Below are 26,836 nucleotides of genomic sequence, written 5' to 3'. Positions count from 1 at the left end.
TGCTCAATCTTATGGCCTTCTATACTCCAGAAAAGAGTCTTGGGTCTCTTAGCAAAGGCCATGATTTTAGTTTTTTGATAGTTAATTTTGTTCTGTTCATCCTTGCAGAGCTGAGCTAGAGCTGCCAAAGCCCTCCTTAATAGTGCCTAGGGCAAGCACTGAAATTGCGCCCCCTGTTCAAACATCTGATACCCATCTTTCAGATATTTACCATAATATCAGCTGATATTATAATATCAGCTGATATTTACCATAATATCAGCTGAAAAATACAAGTCAAGCTCGTTAAGCTTTTAATATTTCAAAAACCTTTTAGCAGTGGATGTAGCCAGACTAAAAAATGCTGGAAAACTACAAATTTCAGTATGCTGGGGCTCATGAAATACCTCAATACTATGTGGAGGTGTACTTGGAAAACTAAACAGAAGTGCCTGTCAAATTCTCTACTATGCATTGTAGCATCACTATTTAAAAATAAATAGAGAATTTGACTTTTCCTAGATACTCTGAAAATAATTAAAGGATATGCAGAGTAAACTGTGTCACTGCTTGGAATAGATTCTAATTTTTCAGAAAGACAGTTAAAATGAGAGAAAGAGAGCAAGAAACTCCCAGTGGGCCTTAATATTAAGGATTTCACACTGATTCAAAGACAACTCACCATTAATAGCCATATTATTAAGACATCACATTTAATTCACTTATCACAAGAAGCAAAGTAAGAGCAAATGAATACAATCCTAGCTCATAAGCTTCAGCTCAGTATTCACAAGCCCTGATTCTCTGTACATAGTGCCAATCTGAATATGTGTACAGTGACATATATATTATATTAATTTTTTTTAATAAATACCTGTAGCCCTTTTGGGAGGGCTTCCTAAAGGCTGTGAGGGGGTCTGCAAAGGTTTCCCCTCCCCCCACTGGCTTCTAGGGCCTCGCAGGGACCATTTGAGCATGCGCGGTGGCCATTTTTTAAAATTTAAAATTTAAAAAATGGCACCCCCCTTCAAGTGGCGCCCAGGGTACATGCCCTGCCTGCCCCACCATAGATACGCCCCTGCTCCTTAGCCTAATGGGAGTTCTTGAGAGGATTGCAGCACTGTCAGCGTACAGCAGGGTGGAAGTACTTCTTTCAGCCAACTTAGGGGGATGGAGCACAGTGGTTCACAATATCACTGATGTTGAGGTTGAGGAGGAGTGGGGTGAAATTAAGAAATCAAAACCATGCTGAAATAAATTAAATGAGACATTGAACTGGTCCCAGGCAGGAGTCTGATACTAGGCATCAGAGGGGATCCTCATATGGGGCAGAGAGAACATTTTAAATGATTAACTGTTTTACATTGTTTTAAATTGTTACCTTGATTTCCAGGGTTTTTAGTTGTTTAATTGGTTTTATTGTGTTTTAATAGTTTGATTTTAATTGCTAATTTGTTTTTAATTGTTTTTATCATGCTGTAAACCGCCCTGAGCCATTTTGGAAGGGTGGTATACAAATCTAATAAATAAAATAAAATAAATAAATTGCCAAATGCCCACCCTCTTGCCAGCCCCCCAGACTCACACAAAACATATACAGTGGTCCCTCTACTTACGAAATTAATCCGTTCCTAACGCACATTTGTAAGTCGAAAAGTTCATAAGTCGAAAAGCGGTTTCCCATAGGAATGCATTGGGAACGGATTAATGTGTTCCGGAGCCTAGAAAAAAGACCCAGACCCCCAGTAAGGCTTGCAAACTGCACAGGAACATTTCTTTTCAAGAATAAGGCAGTAAACAGGCAGGCAAGTCAAGGAAACCGCATGTAAAATTCGTAAGTCGAGGAAACCCCATCTAAAACCGGATCTAAAACTGCCGTTTGTAACTCAAAAAATACTTATGTCGAGTAGTTCGTAAGTCGAGGGACCACTGTATCATATATCCAATGCCCTTGCTTGAATGTTGCTTTTGTATTTCTACTGTTTGCCATTAGATGGAGCTATCTCTTGGCTATCTCTTTTTTCTAATTCCTTTGTAAACTCATTTCCTCATTAGGGTGTCCAGTGGTAACTGTTGCTCCCAAATGAAGTAATTACCATATACAGTCACCACCCAAATTGATGCCCCAGCACCAATCAGGATTTACATCTGTTTCTTCCCCATCCCCAAGGTTGGGCAGAGTCTAGCCCTGCCCCAAACCAATCAGAAGTTAGAATAGTTTACAGGCACCTATTGTGACCAATAGCTGACAAGCAAGTATAGCCCAGTCATCTGATTTCCAAGGATCCTTCTAGGCAGACTGAGTGGCCTCTCTGGAGATCTTGGTGCAAAATGAGAGTACTCTGCAAGCAAATGGAGTTCAGAGCAGGAAGGCTACCCTTCTCTGGGGGGAAGCCAGCCCTCTTCTCCTCACTCAGCACTCCTACCAGGGATGTACACAAAGTGAATTTTGTGTTCTGTTTTGAGCTCAAAACAGCCGATTTCCAGTCAAAACATTCTGCACGACTATAATCCCAACCGAGCCTGCAGAAGGCGCTGGATTTCTTCAGCATTTCCTGGGGGCTCTTTTCTAAAACGCTACTAGCAAATCTTGGCAACGTTCAGAGATCTAGAGAATGGGGTGGGATATGGTTGACTGGCACTTCCTCTGGGTAGTTCTTTTACTAACAAGCAAGCAAATAGCCCCTGCCTTCCCTCTTGTTCTGGGACTTTAAGCAAACCCTGTTGCTAGCTCCCTTATTTTTCTCCTCTCAAGAGTGAAATAAGGGGAGGGTTGTAGTTTCCAAATGATTTAAGTTAAAATGCCATGTTTTACTAACTGGAAAACTTCAAACTTATCCGATCTGAAATGTGTCTTTAATGCAGGAAGATTTCTTTTTATTTGTTATGAATTATGAGATTGCCTTGTAGTTATGGCCCACCCAACAGGCATAGCTTGGAATCAGTCCAGTCTAAAATAGCCAAGTAGCTGCATTTCTCAGTAGTCCTTATGCCAGGTTTTTGTTTGTGTGTGTTGGGGGGTGGGTAGTGGTACTGAAAGGAGAGGCCCTCAGCATAAGTTCTTTGGACAGGTTTGCGATTTTTATTTATATGGCTTAATTTTCAAATCTGATACTTGAGGATCCCCTCAAGTAGATATTGCATAGAACTACAGCCAATTCTATACAGTTTATTCCAAGTAAAGCCTTAATGAATTCATTGGGGCTTACGCCCAAGTAACAGTTGCATGCAGGCCAAGGACATATTCCAGAAATGTTTTCTATTATGAGAAAGGGAGAAATAAGGCATGCTTAAAAAGAGCAAGTATGTGTATATTTGTGAAAAAAGAAACTAATGTGTGGCGCCAAATATGTTGTGGTATTTTTCAAACGGTGTGGAACTTGTGTGTATGCAGGTGCTGCATACTCAAGACTCCAACCCTCACGTCAGCTGGTCTTCTTAGCCTGGTCCTGCATGGGAGCGGAGAACTGAGATTGCAAGGTGGGGCAAAAATGGTGGCAATGCTGATAGAAGGGATGAAGAACTACTGAAGAGACAAACAGGCACAGGGACTTTAGAGAAAGAGAGTGGCCATTGCCTCACTGACACAATTAACCATTCTAATGGTTTACTCAGCCAACCAAGGGGCAAATTTAGCACTAAACAGCCAGCTGCCAAGTGCTGGTGTGAATGTTGAAGATTTTTGTTGAGAGATTGGAGAACACAATGGGCTGGCGATTGCCCTTCCATTTCTTTCTAACTTAGGGTTGGACCTGCCTACTACTAGCCTTACCTATAATTACCCCGGCTCCGTTTCTTCCACTCAGCCCCCCAGGCCCAGTAGGCAGCAGCCACCACTGCTAGGCCTAGAGATCAGTGGACTTCTGCATAGAAGTCTAATTCTGCATCTAGGCCTAATTCTGCATATGATCAGGCCATTTGTCCACTAGAATAACTCACCACCCCAACTATTTTCTTTTAGTCAAGAATTGAGCCATTGAACTTCACTTTTTTTCAAAAGGCTATTTATCAAGAAACAACTCCAAACTGTCTTAGAATGAATACACATGTCAATTGTTTTCTTTAATTTGGTGGGAGCAAAGTACAAGAGACTGCCTTTATTAGTTCCCATGTGCTCTTTCTACTTGGTCCAGTGACCCCTGCTATGTAAACACAAGATTTCCTTTGCCAGATCACAGCAAGATGTAGAAGGAAAAATATAATCTCTCAATAATAGATATTGTTCACCTACAGAGAGGGGGAGGGATGGAATGAAGTGAACAACAATTCAGCAGTTAAGTCAAGAAGCTTGTCCAGCTCACCAAATGGTGCACAGGGCATCATGGAGGAAAAGATGAAGTGATCTATAGCAGCTGCAAATCATCATGCAGCCTGATCTACAGAGCTGACACTTAACATTGTGCATAACACTTTCTCATGGACAGACAACAGAGTCCGATGTACAGTATTACAAACCACTATAAAGTAAAATCATCCAGCTGTATATTTGTTACTTTCTAATAGTTATTCAAGACATAAACCTCTAAATACAATTCTGCCTAGTGTGGAGCTGGATTCAAATAATCATAAAGAACCATTCAACAAGAAAAGATCTAGCAAATCCTGGGAAAACACCATGCAACCACCAGTTCTAGACATCAATGTATCTGGAGACAATTTAAAGGGAAATGCTAACCTTATTCATACTTCTTATGGACACTGGCCTTTTGAGTAGCTCCAGTAAATAAGATAGGAATTTGTGTACAAACAGGATACTCATGAGTGAAAATTTGGTTAAAATTCTGGTTAAAATTCATAATATTTGGTTAGACATGCTTAAAATCTAACCTAAGAATCAGGTGAAATATCCTGAAAATAAGGTTTTTAAAATGCAGCATTTTTATGCATTTTCTTGTATTTTTTCAGGTAGGAAAGACTACAAATTGATTTATTTAAAGAAACACTGTAAGTTGAGACACAGCACATAATGACGTTAGGAAGAGCAATACTTGTCAAAAACTGTAATAGCAAACATTTTTCCTCACAGTTAAATAAAATGTAAGCCATGCTTCATTGGTTGCAACTCAGCTTTTAGAAGTGACTACGTGAAAAATGCACAGTAAATATTACCATCTGCCAGCAAACAAGTCAGCCAAGTTCATTCATTTGAGATCACCAAATGCTGTGTCATGCTGTGAGCTGAAGCACGTCTCAGAAACTTGAGATGTCCAACTAAACTCTGACTATCTTCCTTCCCTCCTGATCTAAAGTGCATACTTTTCTACACCAGATGTTTTAATATTCTGCTAGATTTTAAGGTTAAAATATTTCAAGAAGTTGGAATGGAACTACTGTCAAAGAAAAAATCCCTTACTGTTTCTTAAAGTGTTTTAAAGGAGATTTTTATTTTTCCCTGAACTTCCAAGTTCCCAATTACCCTAAAACATTAAACAAGAAAGTAATCAAGGCAGTGGTTCCTGCAATGAATTCTATGGAGGAATTCATCATAAGACATAGCAGCAGCCCTGCTGGATCAGGCTCATGGCCTATCTAGTCCAGTATCCTATTTCACCCAGTGGCCCACCAGATGCCCTTGAGAAACCCACAGGCAAGGGGTGAGGGTATGCCCTCTCTCCTGCAACAGGTATTTATAGTGTGGTGCGAGAGGAAGAAAAATTTATATGTCTAAAAAAATTTAATATGTCATGCATAATTTTATACACCTTTATCATGTCTCCCCATAGTCACCTCTTTCCCTAACTAAAAAGCCCCAGATGCTGTAGCCTTGCCTCATAAGGAAGTTGCTCCAGGCCCCAATCACCTTGGTTGCCCCTTTTCTGCACCTTTCCCAGTTCTACAATATCCTTCTTAAAACATGAGGAGCAGAAATGCATGCAGTACTCCAAATGTGGCCACACCATAGATCTGTATAAGGGCATCATAAATAAAAATGCTAATATCTTCAAAACCCTTCCTAATGTTCCCAACATGGAATTTGCCTTTTTCACAGCTGCCATGCACGGAATAGATACTTTCAATGAGCTATCCACCACAACCCCAAGATCTCTCTCCTTGTCTGTCACTGACAGCTCAGACCCCATCAGTGTATACGTGAAGCTAGCGGCGGCGGCGGCGGGGGTGGTGGGAGTTGCCCCAATAAGTATCACTTTACACTTGCTTATACTGAACCGCATTTGCCATTTTGTCGCCCATTCATCCAGTTTGGAGTCACCCGTTTGGAGCTTCTCACAATCTGTTTTGGATTTCACCATTTTGAACAATTTAGTGTCATCTGTAGATCTGGCCCCTTCACTGGTTACCAGGGGCGGATCTAGGGGTGTGTGCGTGCGCAAGGGTGCAGTTGCACCCCCTGTGAATTTAGATCCAGATCGGCAGTTTCTTGGCAGCAGTGTCAAAAAAAGGGTTAACTAACTTTACTTTCTGCTGCTATTCTGGCTCTCTCCCTCACACACATGTGAGAGAAGTAATCTCAATTTGTGTGCATGTGTTTCTTTGTGTTTGTGTGAGAGAGTTTTACACTTTAAAAAAATCTTTTCCAGTTCTCATACAAGCTTTTAAGAAAAACCCTCTCCATCCCAACAATATATCTTATTGTGGAAAATATGCTGCTTTTTTTAGCAACAAAGATGGCTTAAATAGCAAAATATTAGAAAATGGTTATTTCTCAAACATGTTTCCCCTTATAATCATTACTATTTTATTTTGCTTTGTGCTAGTAACAGTAGCTCATATATAACTTACATATTGTCTTTTTAATAAGTTTGTAATTGACTAAATACCTCAACTTTTTGAAAGTAGCTTCACAAATTGCTAAAATAAACATGAAGCCTCCTCCACCAAAAGTCTATTTTTATACACAAAAAACTCATTTTAAAAAGTCTCTTGCCAATGAAATGCTTGGTTGTCTTTAAATCCTAAGAAATTGGGGTAACCATATATGGCATTCTGCAGTCCTGTTTGAAACCAAATTGGTGGCTTTTTGTTATAGACACTATACACACTGTAGGGTATAGACATACACTATAGTTTATGCTTTTTGCTTAAACAAAATGAAAACTGGACTGCTTGCTGCTGTGATAGGTGTAAAAAATGCTGTTTGAGTTTGCTTCTGAGTTTACATGTTGAAGATTGGAGTGCATGTGGCTAAAAGTCAATATAAGTATGTATATGTTATTGACACATATCCTGTTCTTTCTCCAAAGTGTTCAGGGTAGTGTACATGATCTTTCCTCCCCACTTTTATCCTCACAACAAACCTGTGAATCAGGTTTGGAGATATGAGAGGGAGAGGGAGTCTCACCTAAAGTCCTGCAACAGGTTTCATGACTGATTGGTGTATGCCAAATCTCCCAGTCCTAGTCAACACTCTAATCACTACACCACACTGGTTATAAATAGTGTGTGCATACTGACTGCAGGAGAAAAAGGAGATTAATTTTTAGTGGTGAAGTAAACTAGTGGAAAGGAGAATGTTTGATATCTTTAGAAAGCATAAAAGGGTTTAATTATCATAATGTGGGGAGGCTCTGTTGGCCCAAGACCGAGATCTTTTTAGTACCTAGCAACATCTCTATAAGGGAATGAGGAAGAGGGAAGAGTGTCAGGATTATGTGTGCAAAATCTGGTATCAGCAGGTATGTTGTTCAGAATTTCTTCTAAATATAATTTTTTTAAAACTCAATATTCCTCTGAGTGTTTTGGTGTAAAAGGTAGTGCATTCAGTTAATATAAATGGCAGGGGAATGGCTGGGGGAGAAAGGGAATGAGAGAAATGGGGGAAGAGGAAGACAAAGCGGTGCGAGGTGCTGTAAGCCTGTGCGGCTCCCCAGAGGTTCATCAGACTCCAATCTGGCCCTCCACCAGACTGGAGTTTGACACCCCTGACATCATGTATTTGCAAGTGAGAGAAAATCCAAGCTCCAATAATTTATACGCGGGGTGGGGGGTGGGATTCCTGTTGCAACCCCTGTAATTTCATCCTGGATCTGCCCCTGCTGGTTCCCCCAACTTCAAGCATTTAGCAAATTAAGGAGCACAGGTCACAGTACAAATTCCCTGGGGGAACCCACTTCTTAATGCTTCAGACATAACACCAAGCCATAGTTTGACACTAGGAAAGTTAGGTTTGCCCCTATGTACCCTGCCCTCACCTTGGATTCTCTCACTTTGTTCCAGGTTTTCAGCAAACTATAGCATGCCCAATTCAGAAGAAATGGCCAATTATGGATTGCTAAAAAAACTCAGGATTCAAGGATTCTGAATCTGACAGTAAGGCAAAAGGCTTGTTCATATAGTGCCAAAGCATGGCTTGGAATTCTGTTTGAACTAGCTCATTACGGCAGAGTAAAAATCTACAGGGATTTTTCAGAAGAGAGCTAAGACTAGGAATCTATTATTCATTTTTGATCACCCCTCATGAAATATCCACATGGGGATTAGAATGAGAAAAATCCTAACGTTCAGTAAGCACATAAAGTGTTTGCAATTTAAGACAGGAAACAATCACCTTTTTTAAATTCAAAGTATTAAGGACAAATATTTGTAGTGCCAAGAACAGAACTGAAATTAGATTCAGTTAAGCCAAAGATTAGATTTAGCTGTTTAAGCTCCCTCAGTGACTTGAGGACCCAAGTTGGGGTAAAGTGAAAAGGAAGGTTAACAGAGGCCAGTATGGTGCAGAGAGGCTGACAGATTTCTAGTAAAAGTGGTTGTCCATGCTTAACAATGCTGCTGATCTCAAATTAATAAAATGTACCTCTCAGCAATATAAATAAATAAATAGAGAGAAGAAAATATAGTACAACTAACAAATTAACCCCAGCTGTTGTAGATTGGTATCACTATATAACTCTTAAAAGGACCCAATTCTGCAAACATTTAGGTGTTGTTTTTAACAACATAAGAACAATTCATGGCAATCTATGTATTATAGCTAGGTCCACAATCCATCTACATCAAAGCACATCAAGCAGAAGGAAAAGATCATTTCATGCCAACACCTCATATCACTCCCTAATTTACATCTTCATTCAATCCCCTGAGGGTCCAGGTCCCGGGGAGACCTATGTATTCTACATCAGAGTTGAGCATTTATGCTTACTTTTTTCTGAAGGCGGCAAAGGATACAGACTTACAATTTAAAAGTACTTGGAGAATGCCATGTAAGTAATGATGTTTAACATTTACAAGTATGTATGTATGCATGTATAATTCAAGATGCTTAGTAAGAATGAATATACTGTGTAGTAACTTCATGATATGATATTTCTATAGTGCTGCTGTGGTGGAGGAAGAAGCTATACAAGGGTTGCTCCAAAAGCCACTGAGAAAGATCAGGAGGATCGAAACACGTTTGGCTGGCATAAAGGAACTACTTTGACTACATACTCTTCAAAGGAATTCCAACAATAAGAGCACAGACTTTTGGCAAGCTCCAACACGCAAAATTGCAGTGCACTCTTTTACTTATATTTTGTAGGAATGGCAGTATAATTATTCTATGAAATTTTATTTGATTGTTTTTATCATTGTGATTTCACGTTTGCAATTTTCATTGTGAAAATAAAATTGTGGTTTCCATGTTCATAACAGATTAGGATCTACAGAATATTATATGTGGTGGGTGGATTGTTTTTCTTATTTCTGACATCACGTAATGTAACAGTTCATTACAAAGTCAGTTAAAGCACAAGGAGCCACAATCTGAAAACTCAGAGCTACAAAAAGCAAGAGGAAGCACTTTTTGAACTGTTCCATAGTGCTCCTAGCACAATGCTGAAACAAACATATTTCATGTTTATTAACAGGTAGGTGCTATATTTAAAACAGTGACATGGGCACAGGTTTACAGTCTATGATACATGTTAAATACTCAACTGGGTAATTCTTGAGGTCTCCAGTATTATACTATGATGAATATTTATATACCACTTTTCAACAAAAGTTCCCAAAGTGGTTTATACAGATATAAATAAAATGACTCCCTGTCCCCATGGGGCTCACAATCTGAAAGAGAAATGCAAGAGAGACACTAGCAACAGCCATGGGAAGGATGCTGTGTTTGGGCTGGATAGTGCCAATTGTTCTCCCAATACTAAATAAAGAGAATCACCACTTTGGAAAGGTGCCTCTTTGCTCAGTTAGCCATGGCTTTTCATTGAGAAGCCTAGTTACCGCAGGTAATTGGTAGGACTCTCAGCAGTTGCCATTTGCATTTCTATCTTAATTAGGTTCCCTCATAGCCTCTTACTAAACTGCTGCTGTTTATTATAGAAATTAGGCAGGGCAAATATTAAAAAGAAAAGAGAATCCAAATTAAGCCTCCAAATGCATCACCAAGAGCACACTTAGCGACACACTTGGTGCAATGCCAAGGCGCACCTCAGCAATTGCAGAGTTTGTATGCCTTGACCTGAGGAGGCAAGGGAACGGGAACAGGAACAGACTCCAATGGATTTCAGCTGGTCACAAAACACTTTCCCAGTCTTTGGACAAACACAGTAAATAGGTTTCTACCTACCACTGCATTCAAAATGACTGAGGGCTTGTGGCCACATTGGACCTCAGCCTAGAAGCCGATTTGGGACAGTGGGGAGACTAGCAGAAGCATCACTTGGGCAACTACCCATTCCAAGCAGCCCGGACACTGCTTTCAAGGCCGCCGTAGCACCAGAACATGCTGCCTCTCTAACACTGCACATCATGTGAGCATGAGCATTCTTAAGGGCTTGGGCACTCTCAGTGTGACTTTTGACTTATCTTTGTACAGCAGACACCCTAAGCAGTCACTTTCAGTAGCAATTTGCCATATGGCATAGGGAATGCTGAAGTTCAACACAGTGGTGCTGTTCTTGGGATCCCAGCCTAGTATCTGTCACACTTACAGGAGAAAGTAGACAGAAGGAATATATATTTTCTTGGCTGTACCCCTATTTCATTCTAATGAAAGTTATTGAGATGGGTGGATTTCATGACAATGGCAAATAAGTGAAAAGCGGCAACAAAACTCATACCAAAAATATCCTACTCTTACTGTAGAGTGTTACACTGAGAACAAACACTCACACTCATTTCACCAGAAACAAAGAGCAAAGATACCATTCAGACAATTGTCCAGTATCTGAAAAATTAGTTTTACTAGCTGTCCATTCCCATTCTACCTTGCCTCCCTACCAGTGCAACCACCACTGTTCACCCTGTAAAGGGAAACTATGCCAGTTCCTGTATCCTAGCAACCAGAAAGACTGCAATGATCTCAGACAGTAAGGCCATAACACTCCATAAGCTGTAGTGTTTCGTCCTAACAGCAGCTCGTCCTAACGAGACGGGAGCGCCCAAGCAGGCAGCTTGGGTAGCTCTTCTCTCACCCACCCCACCCGAGAGCCATACTGCCTGCAGGCTGGCCATTTGTCAGGCAGAGCAGTGCAGCCTTTGGGCAGGACAGAGCAACCGCAAGTGCCAGGAAGCAGAGGCAACTGTGCCTCCTCTGGCACCCCCCTGGCTCACTGGGACCAGATGCTAGAGGTTGCACCAATCGAAGACATTACTGACCAGGCCTCTGCACTGCTGATGCCAATATGTGCACAAGCCCTGCTGTCCCAAAAGGTGACAAAGTACTACAGATGAAGCTTATGGAGGTCTTTGCAAAGAGAAAGATTATGTGTAACTCTCTTGAACCAAGTGTTACTTTAAATGGGCGTCAGTTCCATTTTTCAGAGTGCTGAGAGGAGGAGGAGAGACAGAAGCAGCAACACTTTAATAATAGAGAGGCCAAAATGATCTGCCAAAGAAGAAAGCAAATCTGGCTTTCAAAGTGCTTTTCCAAATTGCTTACAATAGCCTATTATACCTTCTTACCTTAGACCTTTTTCCAAAAATTTATTGATTTTATTTTGAGTTAATGTTAAAAGTTGTGTAAAACTGGTCTCTGCGTAGAACTCTCTCATTGTACATGAATTTTACCTGTGTTCACCTCAATCTTCTAATTCCTTACCAACATCCATGCACAATACAAACAGATAAGAGCCCAACAGCTGCTCTCTCATATTTATGGTGTTGTCTGACTCTCACTAAAGGAAAAACCAACCAACCATGATGAGATATGTGAAGAATTTAGTAATAATTTAATTATAATCACACTGATTTAGTTATACCAGCAGCTGTCCTATATAACAAAGTGATATACAAACTTCAGTGTGTTCAGAAAGAATACCAGATGTAGATACTGCCACTGAAAGAGTACTTACGTTGGAAGTTGTTCATGAAGCAAGCTTGAGCAGCTATCATCCATTCTGCTCTAGTCTCACAGAAGATGGCAATGTTCGTCTTTGGTTGCTGGCCCAACACCACTAATCCATTTCCAAAATTATAAGCTTTAGTGTAAACTTCTTCATATGAAAGCCAGTCATACTTTCCAAGGATGACCTATAAAATACAGACTTTAATAGAGAAACTAAGCTTAAGTGTGACTGCATTTGCACATTTCTCCTTGTAACTCCTCCCCTCCGCATGTTTCCCCCTCACCATCAACACATAGTCAGTAAGGCTCATGGGGTCCATCCTCTGCAAATATTACTTGGTAATGCATTATGTACCTATACAGTGCTATACAAGTAATTTAAACACAGATACGAGAAAAAGTAGTTAACAGTGCCTTGTATCTCCCTTGCCAAATGAATGTATTTATTTTGTCACAAAAATATAGATTATCCTTGTGATTTTAATAGGAACTAGTTAAGAAGAGTCATTCCACAAGTCTGTACTGTGGGCCACGCTCCAAGACTCCCAGAACAGCAAGAGAAGAGCAAACTCAGTTAATTGTTGCCTACAGAATCAAATGGGTCAAGACTTGCCTTGTTTCAAAATTAGTTTGGGGGCCATAAGAACTATTTACTTTAATACTTCTAAGTACAGATAGCCTATAACAGGGCTCAACAAACCCCAGGCATGAGGGGTTTAATAAAAGAGCATTTTAATAAAATATTGACTTGCCCTGAACAGCCCTGTTTCTATTCCATGTTACTTGTAAAAGGGATGAGAAGCCCATTTTCCCACACCTTCCACAACGTCAGTCACTAAGTTCTGTGAAGAACTCTATCCATTGTCCAACTGCTTAATTTTTGACCCAACTCCTGGAATCAAATAAAATTTGACAAGGCCTGACCTATAACCCCCGTTTTCTGTCCCCTCTCCCACTTATTTCAATACGAATCTCAAAGTTATTAATCCCAAAGAACTAGAAGATTTTTTAAATCGCAATTTTAAATATTTAGTCAATGACTGGGCTCCAGAGATCCTTAAGTGGAATGTTGCTCACACAGTGGGGCTTTCCTTGCCACTGTGCCTCCTAAAAAGCTACACTTGAGTGCTAGGGGATATACTAGAATGATGTGGGAGTGAGTGAGTATTGATGGTAATTGGACTGAGGCAACTTTCAGCTGATTCCCCCTCTGTCTGGAGCCCCTATGCCAGACTCTAATGAGTGGGGTACACAGTGGGAACAGTTTTTCAGGGAGAAGCTCAGGGGGCTACAGATACCTTCAAATATAAAAGCATTTCATTTTTGACAAAAAGTGAGCACAAAAGATAGATACTGCCCTCTAGTGTGTGTGTGGTGCTTATGATACTCAAACACAAGCAACCAAGGAAAGAGAAGAGGACGACCAGCAGCAATTGAGAGACCTTAAAGGCCAAGTTGAAGACAGATCATCCTGGAGAGAATCTATGTGGTCGCTAAGAGTCAACACTGACTTGACAGTACTTAATCAATCAAATCATAATTACAATATGACTAAGTTACTAAGGCTGCTACCTTCAGTACACTACATGGGAATGTCTCATTAACTTTAGTAAGACTTACTTCTAAGGATTGCACTGTATGCCACTCAGGTGACTTCCCTCGTAATTCAATGGGAAAATACACAGGCTAAGTTAGTCATGACTAAGTCCCAATGAAATTAATGGTTAATGATTAATTTGTCATGACTGCCTAGTTTGCCTCCTGCCCATAGTTTTGCATTACATACTAGAATTAGGAAACACAAGTATCAATCAGATGCTGAGAAAGATCACATGTTTATACTAAGCTGAAAAATGTAACCCTACAAGTTCTTGGAAGTCAGTTTACTAGAGAAATGATAAGCTAATCCAGAGGAAATTGGAGAGCAGTTTTGTAGCAGACTAGTTCTATAGATTTTTCAAAAACTTTTATTTTAATAATAATAATAATTATTATTATTATTATTTCAATTTCTATTTAAGCAGGTATTTTAAAAAGCAAAGCAAATTTTGATTCACCAGGAATTATACCAGAACAAGATCAGAAAATAGGCTTATCTATAGAACATGTGTTTGTTCTGAGATATAAACACTTATCTCACAGTGCCACCATATGGGACAAAATAGAATTGCAGAATGTGTTACAATTGTGATGCTAGGTCACAACACTGCTCTAAGGACTTATTTATTGTTGTTCTATACTGCCTTTCATTAAAATAATCCCAAAGCAGTTTACAATATAATTAAAATTCAAAAAACACTTAAATAAAAACAGCAATATGATCTCAACACATTTATATCCTACATATCTCATTAAACGATCCAAATCAGTTCCAACAATGCAACATAAACAGACAAAACAAGCAACAAGCAAGCAAACAAGCAAGGGGTGCGGGGCGGGGAGAACCCTTTTATATGTTCAACGTGTTTCAGATTGCTCCTTTTTCAAGGGCTCCTATTGATCCTTGAAATAAATGGCATTCATCCAAGGCTCCAATAAGGTTGATGCAGTCTTATTATTGTAATTTGTTTCAAGGATCAATAAGAGCCCTTGGAAAAGGAACAATCTGAAACATGCTGGGCATGTGAGATATTTTCTGTGGTAGGTTTTTAAAAGCACTTTGAGGCATCCCCTCACAGTTTTATATTAAAAAAAAAAAAAGAACCAGAGGAGAGGCACTGAACAGAATCAGCAAAACACAAGAAGTATGAAAGATAATACTGTTACAAGATGAAAACCTGCCTGAAATATTTAATAGCCCAAAAAAGGCTTCCCACAGCAATATACAGTCAGCCATCCTGAAATGCTAACAACAAAGCTTGTTTTAACCAGACACCTGAAAGAGTATGGAGTGGGGCCCCCAATGGATGGACATTCCACAGGGCCGATGCCACCACCGAAAAGGCCTTGCTCCTGGTGGATGCCCACCATCCATCTCTCTGATGGCGAAGATAGCCACAGCAGGACCCTCCCAATGCCAAAGAGTATTTGAGAATTCACATATAAGAGAAGGTATTCCTTAAAAGTAACCAGCTCTCAACCTGTTTAAGGCTTTAAAGATTAAAACCAACACCTTGATAAGTGCGCTTGGAAACAAATAAGCAGCAAATACAAAAAACTCAGAGCTGGACTAATGTACTTCTTGATTAACAACTGAGCTGCAGCATTTTGCACCAACTGAAGTTTTTGGATGCTCTCAAGGGGAAATCCCTTATAATACATGGCAAGAGCTCATTGCAATAGTCCAATCTGGAATTGATAAGGGATAGGATGAGTGTGCCTGGGTCATATTTTAAAACTTGGAGCCTCCTTATTGACAGGTTGCTGTGCCACACTGGCAATTTTACTCAATGTAGTGCCTTCAGAAGTAGTGAATTGGAGGCTCTGTACATTGGTTTGTGTGAGCTGCACCTACTGTCTTCCATCATATTAATACTAAGTTGACGACACAAGATGGGAGGCAATGAAGGAAGAAGAGAGGATGTTCCATTATCTGCCCCCATCTCTTTGTAGCAGATTGATGAAGTATAAGTAAAAGGGTTCTACTTGCCTCCCCCAGCCATCCCAAAAATAAATCTGACGCACAACTGTGGGAAGAAGAATAAGATCAGCTCCATGGGACTGAAGGAGGAAAAAGAACAGGTGGATAACTTTAATCTTACCCAAGCTGATATGAAGCAAAAAGTGAAATAAATTTGACTCTCACACATGGTACACCAGCAAAGCTGAAGTAAAGAAAACAACTTCTCAGAACTCTATGGCTACTGGGGCTGTTTTTTCTAGGTACAATATACAATGACAACGACACAGAATGGAGTGGAAAAACCAATGACAATCATGCTAAAGAGAGACAGACTTTCATGGAAGTGCTAATGGATTGGATTGCACTTTAGATATAAAAAAGCTCACAATGCTTCCTAGGCTTAAAAAAGTCTGAGTGGATAAGACTAAAGACTTTAATCAGACCATTACAGAACAAAAAAGCAAGCAGATCCATTGCTGCATTTCTTAGCTCTCCAGTAGATTAATAACTTATGTAACAAAATGGCCTAAAGCTTCCTAATACTGAACATTCATTCCACTAATTATGCTTAGAAAAGAAACTTATGTGGCAAAAATGCTAATCTGTGATCAAAAGCCCAGTTTGTAAGCATCGACTTGTTTTTAATAACTCTTCAAACCATTCTCAATGAGGGTTATTATACATATTTACCATATGTACTCACTGCTCATGGGTTCCACATATTTTGGCTGGACTCGCTAACCATTCGTTACTTGTGATCACCCATCATCCATTACTGACCCATCCTCTTTGCCAAGTTCTCTAGCAAGAGGAGAACACTCTGGTGACAGGAAGTGGATGGGTGGGAAGAGGGAAAGGCTATTCTTTCACTTATATATATTTTTAGGACACCAATATCCACAATGGCCAAGCTCCACACAGCACTCACTCCAATTAGAATCCTCCTATTACAAGGCAGGAGTTAGACACACAAGAAAGAACACTTATTCCAGTGCTTTGACGTTAAGATGCCCTCTGCACAAAAATGGTTTTGGTCACTGGGCAATCAGTAAGGAAGACTAGCATCTAGTGTATGAAGTTCAATTTGTCTTGTTCATAAATAAAGGCTGATAAGGAATAAACATTCTGGAAGTAGAGTGCTGCTGCCCACTCTCAATACAGGTAATGCTGTCCAACTAGCAGACCTGAACACATTTCACTTCCTATTCAGATCATATGATCTGGCAAAAGGCAGAAAGGACAGGCTGAAACTGGGTACTGAGAAGGCGGTGCTTTGAAGAGAAAAGCAGAAGGGCAGAACTGCCAACAGATCTCTCAATAATGCCCCCACAAGTCCTGCTATGCTGCCTCAGCATGGAGGGGGGGGTGTTCCAGGGAGGGTTGAGCAAAGTACACCGGGAGGTATACTCCCAATAGGGTCACCCAAAGCACGAAGGTCATCCCAGATGCCCAACTAAAGCAAGCAGGCACCTACATTGGGCAGCAGCGATAAAGGTGCTGGAGGCAGACAATCATTTCAGTGACAATGACAAAGGCATCATTTCATACTGTGCGGGAGGAGGCAAAGGCAAACCACTCTTGTATTTTATCAAGAAGAACACATGGACAGACAAAATAGAATGATTGTCCATGTAGTACCAGATGATGGGCTCCTCAGGTCGGATTGCACTCAACATGTTACTGAGGAAGAGCTGAGGATCTCTTAAGAGTACCAATGGTGTTTATGATGCAGTTAGATTAAAGCCTTTTGGATGTCTAGCGACTGATATTGCTATGCAGAGAAAGAAAATCCGAGGCTGCAAAGACAGAATTCAAATGGGATCATGCAACATAAGAAGCATGAATATAGGAAAGCTTGACACAGTGAAAAATGAAATGTATCAGACTACAGATTGACATCTTGGGCATCAGTGAATTAAAGTGGATTGGAATAGGACACTTTAAGTCAGAAAATCATACTGTTTGCTACGCAGGACACAAGAAACAAAGAAGGAACAGTGTTGCTTTCATAGTCAGGAAGGATATAGCAATGACAGTACTTGGGTACAATGTGCTCAGTGACTGACTAATATCAATTAGATTTCATGGACAAACCTTTAACATGACAATTCTTCAAGTGTATGCCCCAACGACTGATGCAGAAGAGGAAGTGGATGAGTTTTATGCTCAAGTTCAGTCTGAAATTGACAGAACATGCAAGCAAGATGTGGTGGTGTTGGTTGGAGACTGGAACACCAAAGTTGGAAATGGTAAAGAGGAAAACATAGACTGTATGGCTTAGGAAACAGAAATGTAGCAGGAGAACGACTTATTAGTTTCTCCCAAGCCTCTTCATTGCCAGCACATTCTTCATACAACCAAAGTAGCACCTATACACATGGACATGACCAGATGGTATACACAGAAATCAACCTGATTACATTATTGGTGCAAGGAAGTGGAAGAACTCAGTTATAACAGCAAAAATGTGGCCAGGGGCCGAATGTGGACTAGATCACGAACTGCTCACGTGCAAGTCCCAAGTCAAGCTAAAGCGGAAAAACAAAGCTATCCAGCTTCCACGATATGATCTTGAGAATGTACCCACCATTTTCAAGGAAAATTTCTGCAACAGCTTTGAAGTTCTGAACCTCATTGATAGGGAACCATAGGAACTGTGAAATGAAATCAAAGAAGTCGTTAAGGATGCATGTGAAAAGAAACTGCCAAAGACCAAGTAATAGAAGAAAGCAAAATGGATGTCAGAGCAGATGGTGGAAATTGCCCAGAAGAGGAGAGAAAGTCAAAGTTAAGAAAGATAAAGACCTCAGGAAGGAACTTAATAGGGAATTTTCAGAACGTTTTTAGAAGAAACAAGGAGCAGTACTACAATGACATCTGTAAAGACTTTGAGAATAGAAACAGACACGGAAATACAAGGAAAGTTTTCCAAAGGATCTCTGAACTCAGAAGGAGGTCCCAACCTCGAAAAGGTATGTTAAAGGATGCCAAAGGACAGACAGTAACTGATTCAGAGAAGATCAGAGATGGAAGGAGTATACTGAAAATCTGTACAGCATGGACATCAACATCCAAGATACTCTAGAAGATATTCCCTATTTGCAAGAACTTCTAGTATGGAAAGATGGAGTTAGATCAGCATTCTGGTCATTACCAAGTTGGAAGGCTACATGCATTGATGGAATAGCTACAGAAATATGGCAGGCAACAGAAGCAGCATCAGTCAAGGCTCTAACCAAACTGTTCTAGCCAGCAAATTTGGAAAATGGCACAGTGGCCAACAATTGGAAGAGGTCAGTCTACATATCCATACCAAAGAAAGGAGACCTAACAGATTGTGCAGACCATCGCAAATATCCTTAATTTCTTATGCTAGCAAAATAATGCTCAGAATCATACAATGCAGATTAGAGCCCTACGTGGAAAGGGAAATGCCAGATGTTCAAACTGGTTTCAGAAAAGGCCGAGGAACAAGAGACATCATGGCTGATGCACGCTGGATAACTGGAAAAGCCAAAGAATACCAAGAAGTCAATATGTACTTTATTGACTACAGAAAAGCCTTTGATTGCGTCGACCATGTCAAATTGTGGAATGTCCTCAGGAAAATGGGAATCCCAGAACATCTCATTTTTCTCATGAGAAACCTATACACAGGACAGGAAGCCACAGTACAGACGGAACATGGTGAAACAGACTGGTTCCAGATCGGCAAAGGAGTAAGACAAGGCTGTATACCTTCTCCTTATTTATTCAACTTATATGCGAACATACACCAAGAGAAGCTGGATTGGAAGAATATGAGCATGGTTTTAAAGTTGGAGGAAGAAACATTAATAACCTGCGCTACGCTGATGACACCACTCTGATAGCTGAGAATGCAGATCTGCAAGCTCTAGTAACAAAAGTCAAGGAGCACAGTGAAAAAATGGGACTACAACCAAATGTAAAGAAGACTAAACTAATGACAACCAATAAAGCAACCAGCCTCAGAATTGATAATGAAGACATTGAAGTGGTGGATAGCTTCTGCCTTTTAGGCTCGACCGTCAACAGTAAAGGATCCAGCAGTCAAGAAATACGCCATAGACTAGCTCTTGGTAGGGTTGCAATGAAGGCCTTGGAAAGGATATTTAGATCCCGGGAGCCATGTGTCTATACCTACAGAAATTAGAATTGTTCAGTTAATGTTTTTTACCCATGGCTCTCTATGGATGTGAAAGCTCAGCTTTTAAAAAGTAAGACAGAAAGAGCATTGACACTTTTGAAATTTGGTGCTGGAGAAGACTTTTGAGGATACCATGGACAGCCGGGGGGAAAAACAAGCAAATGGATCATAAAACAAATCAATCCAGAATTTTCATTCGAGGCACAAATGACCAGGCTCAAACTAGCAGACTTTTGACACATTATGCGAAAACCCAGCTCCCTTGAGAAGTCCATAATGCTGGGGAAAGTTTATTCATTATTTATTTATTTATTGAATTTATATACCACCTAGTATAAAAATCTCGAGGTGGAGTACAGAATTAAAACATAAAATATAACATATTTAAAATCCATAAGATAAAAATTAGATAAAAACACATTAAAATTTAAAAATCAAATCTCAGTTGAAAGCCTGGGAAAACAAGTATGTCTTCAGGGTCCTCCTAAAAGCAAACAGAGAAGGAGATGCTCTTATTTCAGCAGGGAGCGCATTCCAAAGCCCTGGGGACAGCCACAGAAAAGGCCCGGTCCCAAGTTGCCACTAAACAAATTTGCAACACCCATAGACCTCTCCAGATGATTTTAATAGGCGACAGGTTTCATGACAGAGAAGGCGCTCTCTTAAATAGCCTGGACCTAAACCATTAAGGGCCTTATAGGTAATAACTAGCACTTTGTATTTCGTTCAGAAACCTATCAGCAGCCAGTGTAGTTTTTTACAATCGGTGTTATATGGTCCCTTCGAATAAAACCAGAGACTAGTCTGGCTGCCGCATTCTGTACCAATTGTAGTTTCCGAACTATGTCCAAAAGCAGTCCCACATAAAGTGCATTACAGTAGTCAAGCCTAGAGGTTACCAGCATATGTACCACCCTTTTAAGATCACTACTCTCCAAGAATGGATGTACTTGGCATATCAGCCGAAGCTGATAAAAGCACTCCTGGCCACAACCTCAACCTGAGAAACCAGGGAGAGTTTGGGATCCAGGAGCACTCCCAGACTACGAATCTGATCTCTTAGGGGAGTGTAACCCCATCCAGAACAGGCAGTTCTAAACCATCTCTCAGATCCCGACCCCCTACAGGCAGTACCTCTGTCTTGTTTGGATTCAACTTCAGTCTGTTACCCCTCATCTAGCCCAATATCCCCTCCAGGCAGGCATTTAGGGGGGTCATGCCATTTCCTAATTAAGTTAGTATAGAGAAATAGGTTTTATTTATTATTTATTTATTACATTTTTTATCCCGCTCTTCCTCCAAGGAGCCCAGAGCAGTGTACTACATACTTAAGTTTCTCCTCACAACAACCCTGTGAATTAGGTTAGACTGAGAGAGAAGTGACTGGCCCAGAGTCACCCAGCACGTATCATGACTGAATGGGGATTTGAACTCGGGTCTCCCCGGTCCTAGTCCAGCACTCTAACCACTATACCATGCTGGTGTCTGGGTGTCATCAGCATATCGATAGCATTCCAGACCAAACTTCCTGACGATCTCTCCCAGTGGTTTCATATAGATGTTAAAAAGCATTGGAGACAGTATGGAGCCTTGTGGAACCCCACACTTCAGCTCCCGCTTTTCAAAGCAATAGTCTCCAAGTGACACCATCTGGAATCTGCCAGAGCGGTAGGAGCGGAAACACTGTAAAACAGTGCGACTAAAGCCCACCTTCTTCAAGCAACCCAGCAGGATACCACGGTCAATGCTATCGAAAGCCGCCAAGAGATCCAAAAGGATCAGCAGAGTCACACTCCCTCTGTCGATCGCCAATGGTAGATCATCCATCAGGCCAACCAAGGCAGTCTCAACCCCAAAGCCCACCGGAAGCCAGTCTGGAAAAGATCTAAATAATCTGTGTCATCCAAAACTGCCTGGAGCCAAGAAGCAACCACTCACTCAATCATCTTGCCCAACCAAGGGAGATTAGAGACAGGCCTGTAATTCGCTAACTCCAAGGGATCCAAAGCAAGTTGCAGAGGACGACCAGCAGCAAGGTGGATGGACTCGATTATGACAACAATGAATGCAACACTGAGAGACCTAACAGACAAGTTGAAGACAAATAATTCTGGAGATAATCTATGTGGTCGCTAAGAGTCAACACTGACTTGACGGCACTTAATCAATGCATCTTTACTCAGAGGTAAGTCCCAAAGAGACTTCTAGTAAGTGGCTCACCTAACAGCCCAGCAAAACCTGGGTGACCACCAGCACCACTCATGCTGCTACATGTACACATCACCCATGATGTTGAGGAAGAGAGCTATTCTGCTGCAACTTAAAATTTCTTGATTGCAGTTGTACAGCACTAACAACAAATATTTATATACCACTTTTCAACAAAGGTTTCTAAAGGGTTTACATTAAACAAAAACAAAAACAAAACTAGCTGACCCCACACAGAGCATCTGTGCACTAGTTGGGGCCAGCCATTCCCCCCCCCTTTCTCCCCCCTCCTCCCGGCAGCCAGACCAGGGCCCACCACCACCTCCTCAGCCCAGCTCCCACTTCCCTGTCACCGCTTGCACTCCCCTACCACATCTTTCCTTGGTCCTTGCTGCTTTCCCCACTGCCGCCTCTTGTCACCTGCCCGTCCCAGCTCTCCCCATCACCGCCTGTGCTCCTCGCTGCTTCCCCCCCGCCTCTTTCCTCAGTCATTGATGCTTGTCACCCGCCTGTCCTGGCTCTCCCCGTCACCACCTATGCTCCCCGACGCCCTCCCCCCCGCCTTTTTCCTCGGTCCTTGCTGCTGCGGCCGGGCTCCATCACCTGCCAGCTGGGCTCCTCCTCCAGGCTCCTCCTCAGGCCAGCGGGGCTTCACTGGTGAGGGGGCCAGCTTCGCCCGCCAGCCGTCCTCCAACCCCCCAACCGACGTTTGCCGGTGCTCTCCTGGCCGAAGGCTGGAACTCTCACAAGAGTTCCACCACAAATTGCCTTGCCATGCATCCGAGAAATAAGTATACAGAAGAAATAAGTATACAGAAGATATTTGATCCCTACCCTGTTAGAATCGAAGCAGACATCCTGGGGCTCAGGACAGTGTATCTGTCCTTGCTTCTAGCTTTAAAAGACTGTGTATGATTTTAATCTTGTATAACTTGTTTTATGGAGGAAATCATGCTTTCAAAGCACCACATCTATGTGGAGCTCATGATATACTTGTGTTCCTTTTAAACCTTGAAGAGAGGTTTCTCTCATCACTGCATAGCCATCTGTTGAATGTTTGCTTATTATGAAGTATTCAAAAGCACAAGCATCTTGCAAGAAGGGTAAACCCTTCCAGAAACCAATATGACATTTGTCTAGCTGGTGCATTTTGGGGGACAGTAGATGGACAAGGTAACTTCAATGCATTCCAACAAAATGGAGCTTACAAGTCTGCCTGCTTTGAGTTTTACAGTGAGGGAAATAAGTATTTGATCCCCTGCTGATTTTGTCCGTTTGCCCTCTGACACAGAAATGACCAGGCTATAATTGGAATGGTAGGTTTATTGTAGCTGTGAGAAACAGAACAACAACAAACCAACCCTCAAAAGCCCAGTGCCCAAAAGTCAGCGATGGATTTGCATTGTAGTGAGGGAAATAAGTATTCGATCCCCTATCAACCAGCAAGATTTCAGGCTCCCAGGTGTCTTTTCACTATATGCAGGTAACGAGCTGAGATGAGGAACTCCCTCTGTAAGGGAGTGCTCCTAATCCCAGCTTGTTACAGTACCTGTATAAAAGACACCTGTCCATAGAAGCAAGCTATCACTCAGCTTCCAAACTCAGCACCATGCCCAAGACCAAAGAGCTGTCGAAGGATGTCAGGGACAAGGTTGTAGACCTGCACAAGGCTGGACTGGGCTACAAGACTATCGCCAAGCAGCTTGATGAGAAGGTGACTACAGTTGGCACGATAACTCGCAAATGGAAGAAACATAAAATAACTGTCAATCTCCCTCGGTCTGGGGCTCCATGCAAGATCTCACCTCGTGGAGTTGCAATGATCATGAGAACGGTGACAAAGCAGCCCAGAACTACACGGGGGGAACTTGTCAACGATCTCAGGGCAGCTGGAACCATAGTCACCAAGAAAACAATTGGTAACACACTACGCCGTGAAGGACTGAAATCTTGCAGTGCCCGCAAGGTCCCCCTGCTCAAGGCAGCACATGTACAGGCCCGTCTGCAGTTTGCCAATGCACATCTGAATGATCCAGAGGAGAACTGGGCCAAAGTGTTGTGGTCAGATGAGACCAAAATCGAGCTCTTTGGCATCAACTCAACTCGCCATGTGTGGAGGAGGAGGAATGCTGCCTATGAGCCCAAGAACACCATCCCCACCGTCAAACATGGAGGTGGACACATTATGCTTTGGGGGTGTTTTTCTGCTAAGGGGACAGGACACCTTCACCGCATCGAAGGGACGATGGACGGGACCATGTACCGTCAGATCTTGGGTGAGCACCTCCTTCCCTCAGCCAGGGCATTGAGAATGGGTCGTGGATGGGTAATCCAGCATGACAATGACCCAAAACACACAGCCAAGGCAACAAAGGAGTGGCTCAAGAAGAAGCACATGAAGGTCCTAGAGTGGCCCAGCCAGTCTCCAGACCTTAATCCCATAGAAAATCTGTGGAGGGAGCTGAAGGTTCGGGTTGCCAAACATCAGCCTCGAAACCTTTCTGACTTGGAGAGGACCTGCAAAGAGGAATGGGACAACATCCCTCCTGGGTTGTGTGCAAACCTGGTGGCCAACTACAAGCAACGTCTGACCTCTGTGATTGCCAACAAGGGTTTTGCCACCAAGTATTAAAACATCTTTTGTGAAGGGATCTAATACTTATTTCCCTCACTACAATGCAAATCCATCGCTGACTTTTGGGCACTGGGCTTTTGAGGGTTTGTTTGTTGTTATTCTGTCTCTCACAGCTACAATAAACCTACCATTCCAATTATAGCCTGGTCATTTCTGTGTCAGAGGGCAAACGGACAAAATCAGCAGGGGATCAAATACTTATTTCCCTCTCTGTATATTAAATCCCAATATGTTTCCACAGCTTTTCCCCAGTAAATGGTGGATTCTGCCAATACTGTCAGGGACTAGAAGATCCATGATATCAAATTAAGACACTAACCCATAGTTTTATGGCATCTAGAAAAGAAAGAGGGGCACAAGCAGCTTATGCTAATCCTTTCTTTCTTTATAATGTGCAAGAGGTTAGAGGAAAGGCTAAAGAACTTGGAGAGGAGTTTGTCACACCCAGATCTTCTCTCCCTCCTAGTTCTCCACAATGTGTGGTGTGGGGGAGACTGCGCTGGGCAGTAGTAGTTACCAGAGTGGGGAGGACAGTTGCCCCAGGGAACTTGAACATAGGATTTAGCAATAGCACTTACATTTATACACCGCTTTATAGCCGGAGCTCTCTAAGCGGTTTACAATGATTTAGCATATTGCCCCCAACATTCTGGGTACTCATTTTACCGACCACGGAAGGATGGAAGGCTGAGTCAACCTTGAGCCCCTGGTCAGGATCGAACTTGTAACCTTCTGGTTACAGGGCGGCAGTTTTACCACTGCGCCACCAGGGGCTCATTTGAGGGCTCATCAAATAAGATGAAGCACACTAAAGCCATTTGTAGACTCTGTTACTGTAGGCAAGTCTGAAGACCACAGTGATTGCTATTCATAAACTATTATGTGCTCTATGGAGGCCCTCCAGGATTTTCAGCTTTTTTAACATGCCATAAGAACAGGTCTAAGGCCCATCCAATGTTGCACAGTGGCCCACCAGATGCTCCTGAGAAGCCCAAAGGCAAAAGCCCCACAGGCATGCCCTCTCTCTTGCTGCTGCTTCCCTACAACTGGTATTTAGAGGCATCTTGCCTCTAATAGCCACTTGATAGACCTGTCCTCCATGAATCTGTCTAAGCCCCCTTTAAAGCCATCCAAGCTAGTGGCCATCACCACACCCTATAGCAGAGAACTCTATAGATTAACTATGCGCTGTGCAAAAAAGTATTTCCTTTTGTTGGTCCTAAATTTCTTGATCTTTAGTTTCATGGGATCATTCCTGGTTCTAGCGTTGAGAAGAAGAAAAATTTCTGTGTCTACTCTCTACTCCATGCATAGTTTTATACACCTCTATCATGTCTCTCCATAGTCACCTCTTTTCCAAACTAAGAAGCCCCAGATGCCACTATCATCCTTTACTTTCTGTCCCTCCAATCTGCCATTATCCTTCAAGCAACTGCTCTCAGGAAGGATACGAGAGATTGTCTTTGGGAATGGTCCTCAGCTACTTACAGCAGAGCCACTTTCAAGGGCAACCCTATTAGACACCTTGGGAAGAGTGACTCCAAAAACTGAGAAACCCTAGGGTGTTGGAGAAGAAGCCCATCTGCCATTATGTACATAACACAAAAACAGTGATAGGCAACCAGGATACCAAAGAGGGAGCCTGAAAAACTACCACCATGTCCAAGGAGGGCAGCCAAGTATAAGGGCTGTTCACAGAACACAGAACTGGACTCAATCCGATTCTGGATACAATTGTATACAATTTACAAATGGGTAGCCCACATTTAAATGAGCCAGTACAGAGGATCACATTTGATTGGTCCAATGTATTACACACTAAAAATAATATCAAAGAAATGCATATAATTGGTGTCCCCCCCCCCTCCAGTCATAATGAGGTTAAGCTTCCAGAAATAACAGGTCCTTGTTAAGGCTCGATGCCACTTGAATTTCAGTCAGATAATATTTTCTGAGAAGGTAACTTTTAAAGTAGAGCCACACCCATAACCTCCTTGCTTTGGTGCTTTAAGGAATGGTATAACAGTCCATTTCAGGAGTTTATCT

At 41.8% G+C, this 26,836-nt stretch overlaps 1 protein-coding gene across 10 annotated transcripts in view; it reads right to left on the bottom strand.

Moving 5' to 3' along the window:
• The window catches only part of ACSL3 (acyl-CoA synthetase long chain family member 3), a 99,981-nt gene that overhangs the window by 42,379 nt on the left and 30,766 nt on the right, over positions 1-26,836 (bottom strand). For all 10 annotated transcript variants that reach the window (XM_053306738.1, XM_053306743.1, XM_053306733.1 and 7 more), the window contains one exon: positions 12,225-12,402. In XM_053306738.1, the coding sequence (XP_053162713.1) occupies positions 12,225-12,402 (178 nt within the window). The remainder of the gene's footprint in view (positions 1-12,224; positions 12,403-26,836) is intronic.

Source organism: Hemicordylus capensis, chromosome 3 (genome assembly GCF_027244095.1).
Source record: "Hemicordylus capensis ecotype Gifberg chromosome 3, rHemCap1.1.pri, whole genome shotgun sequence".
Taxonomy (NCBI): Eukaryota; Metazoa; Chordata; class Lepidosauria; order Squamata; family Cordylidae; genus Hemicordylus; species Hemicordylus capensis.
The sequence above is the reverse complement of the archived record's forward strand: the minus strand, read 5'-3'. Positions and strand labels throughout refer to the sequence as shown.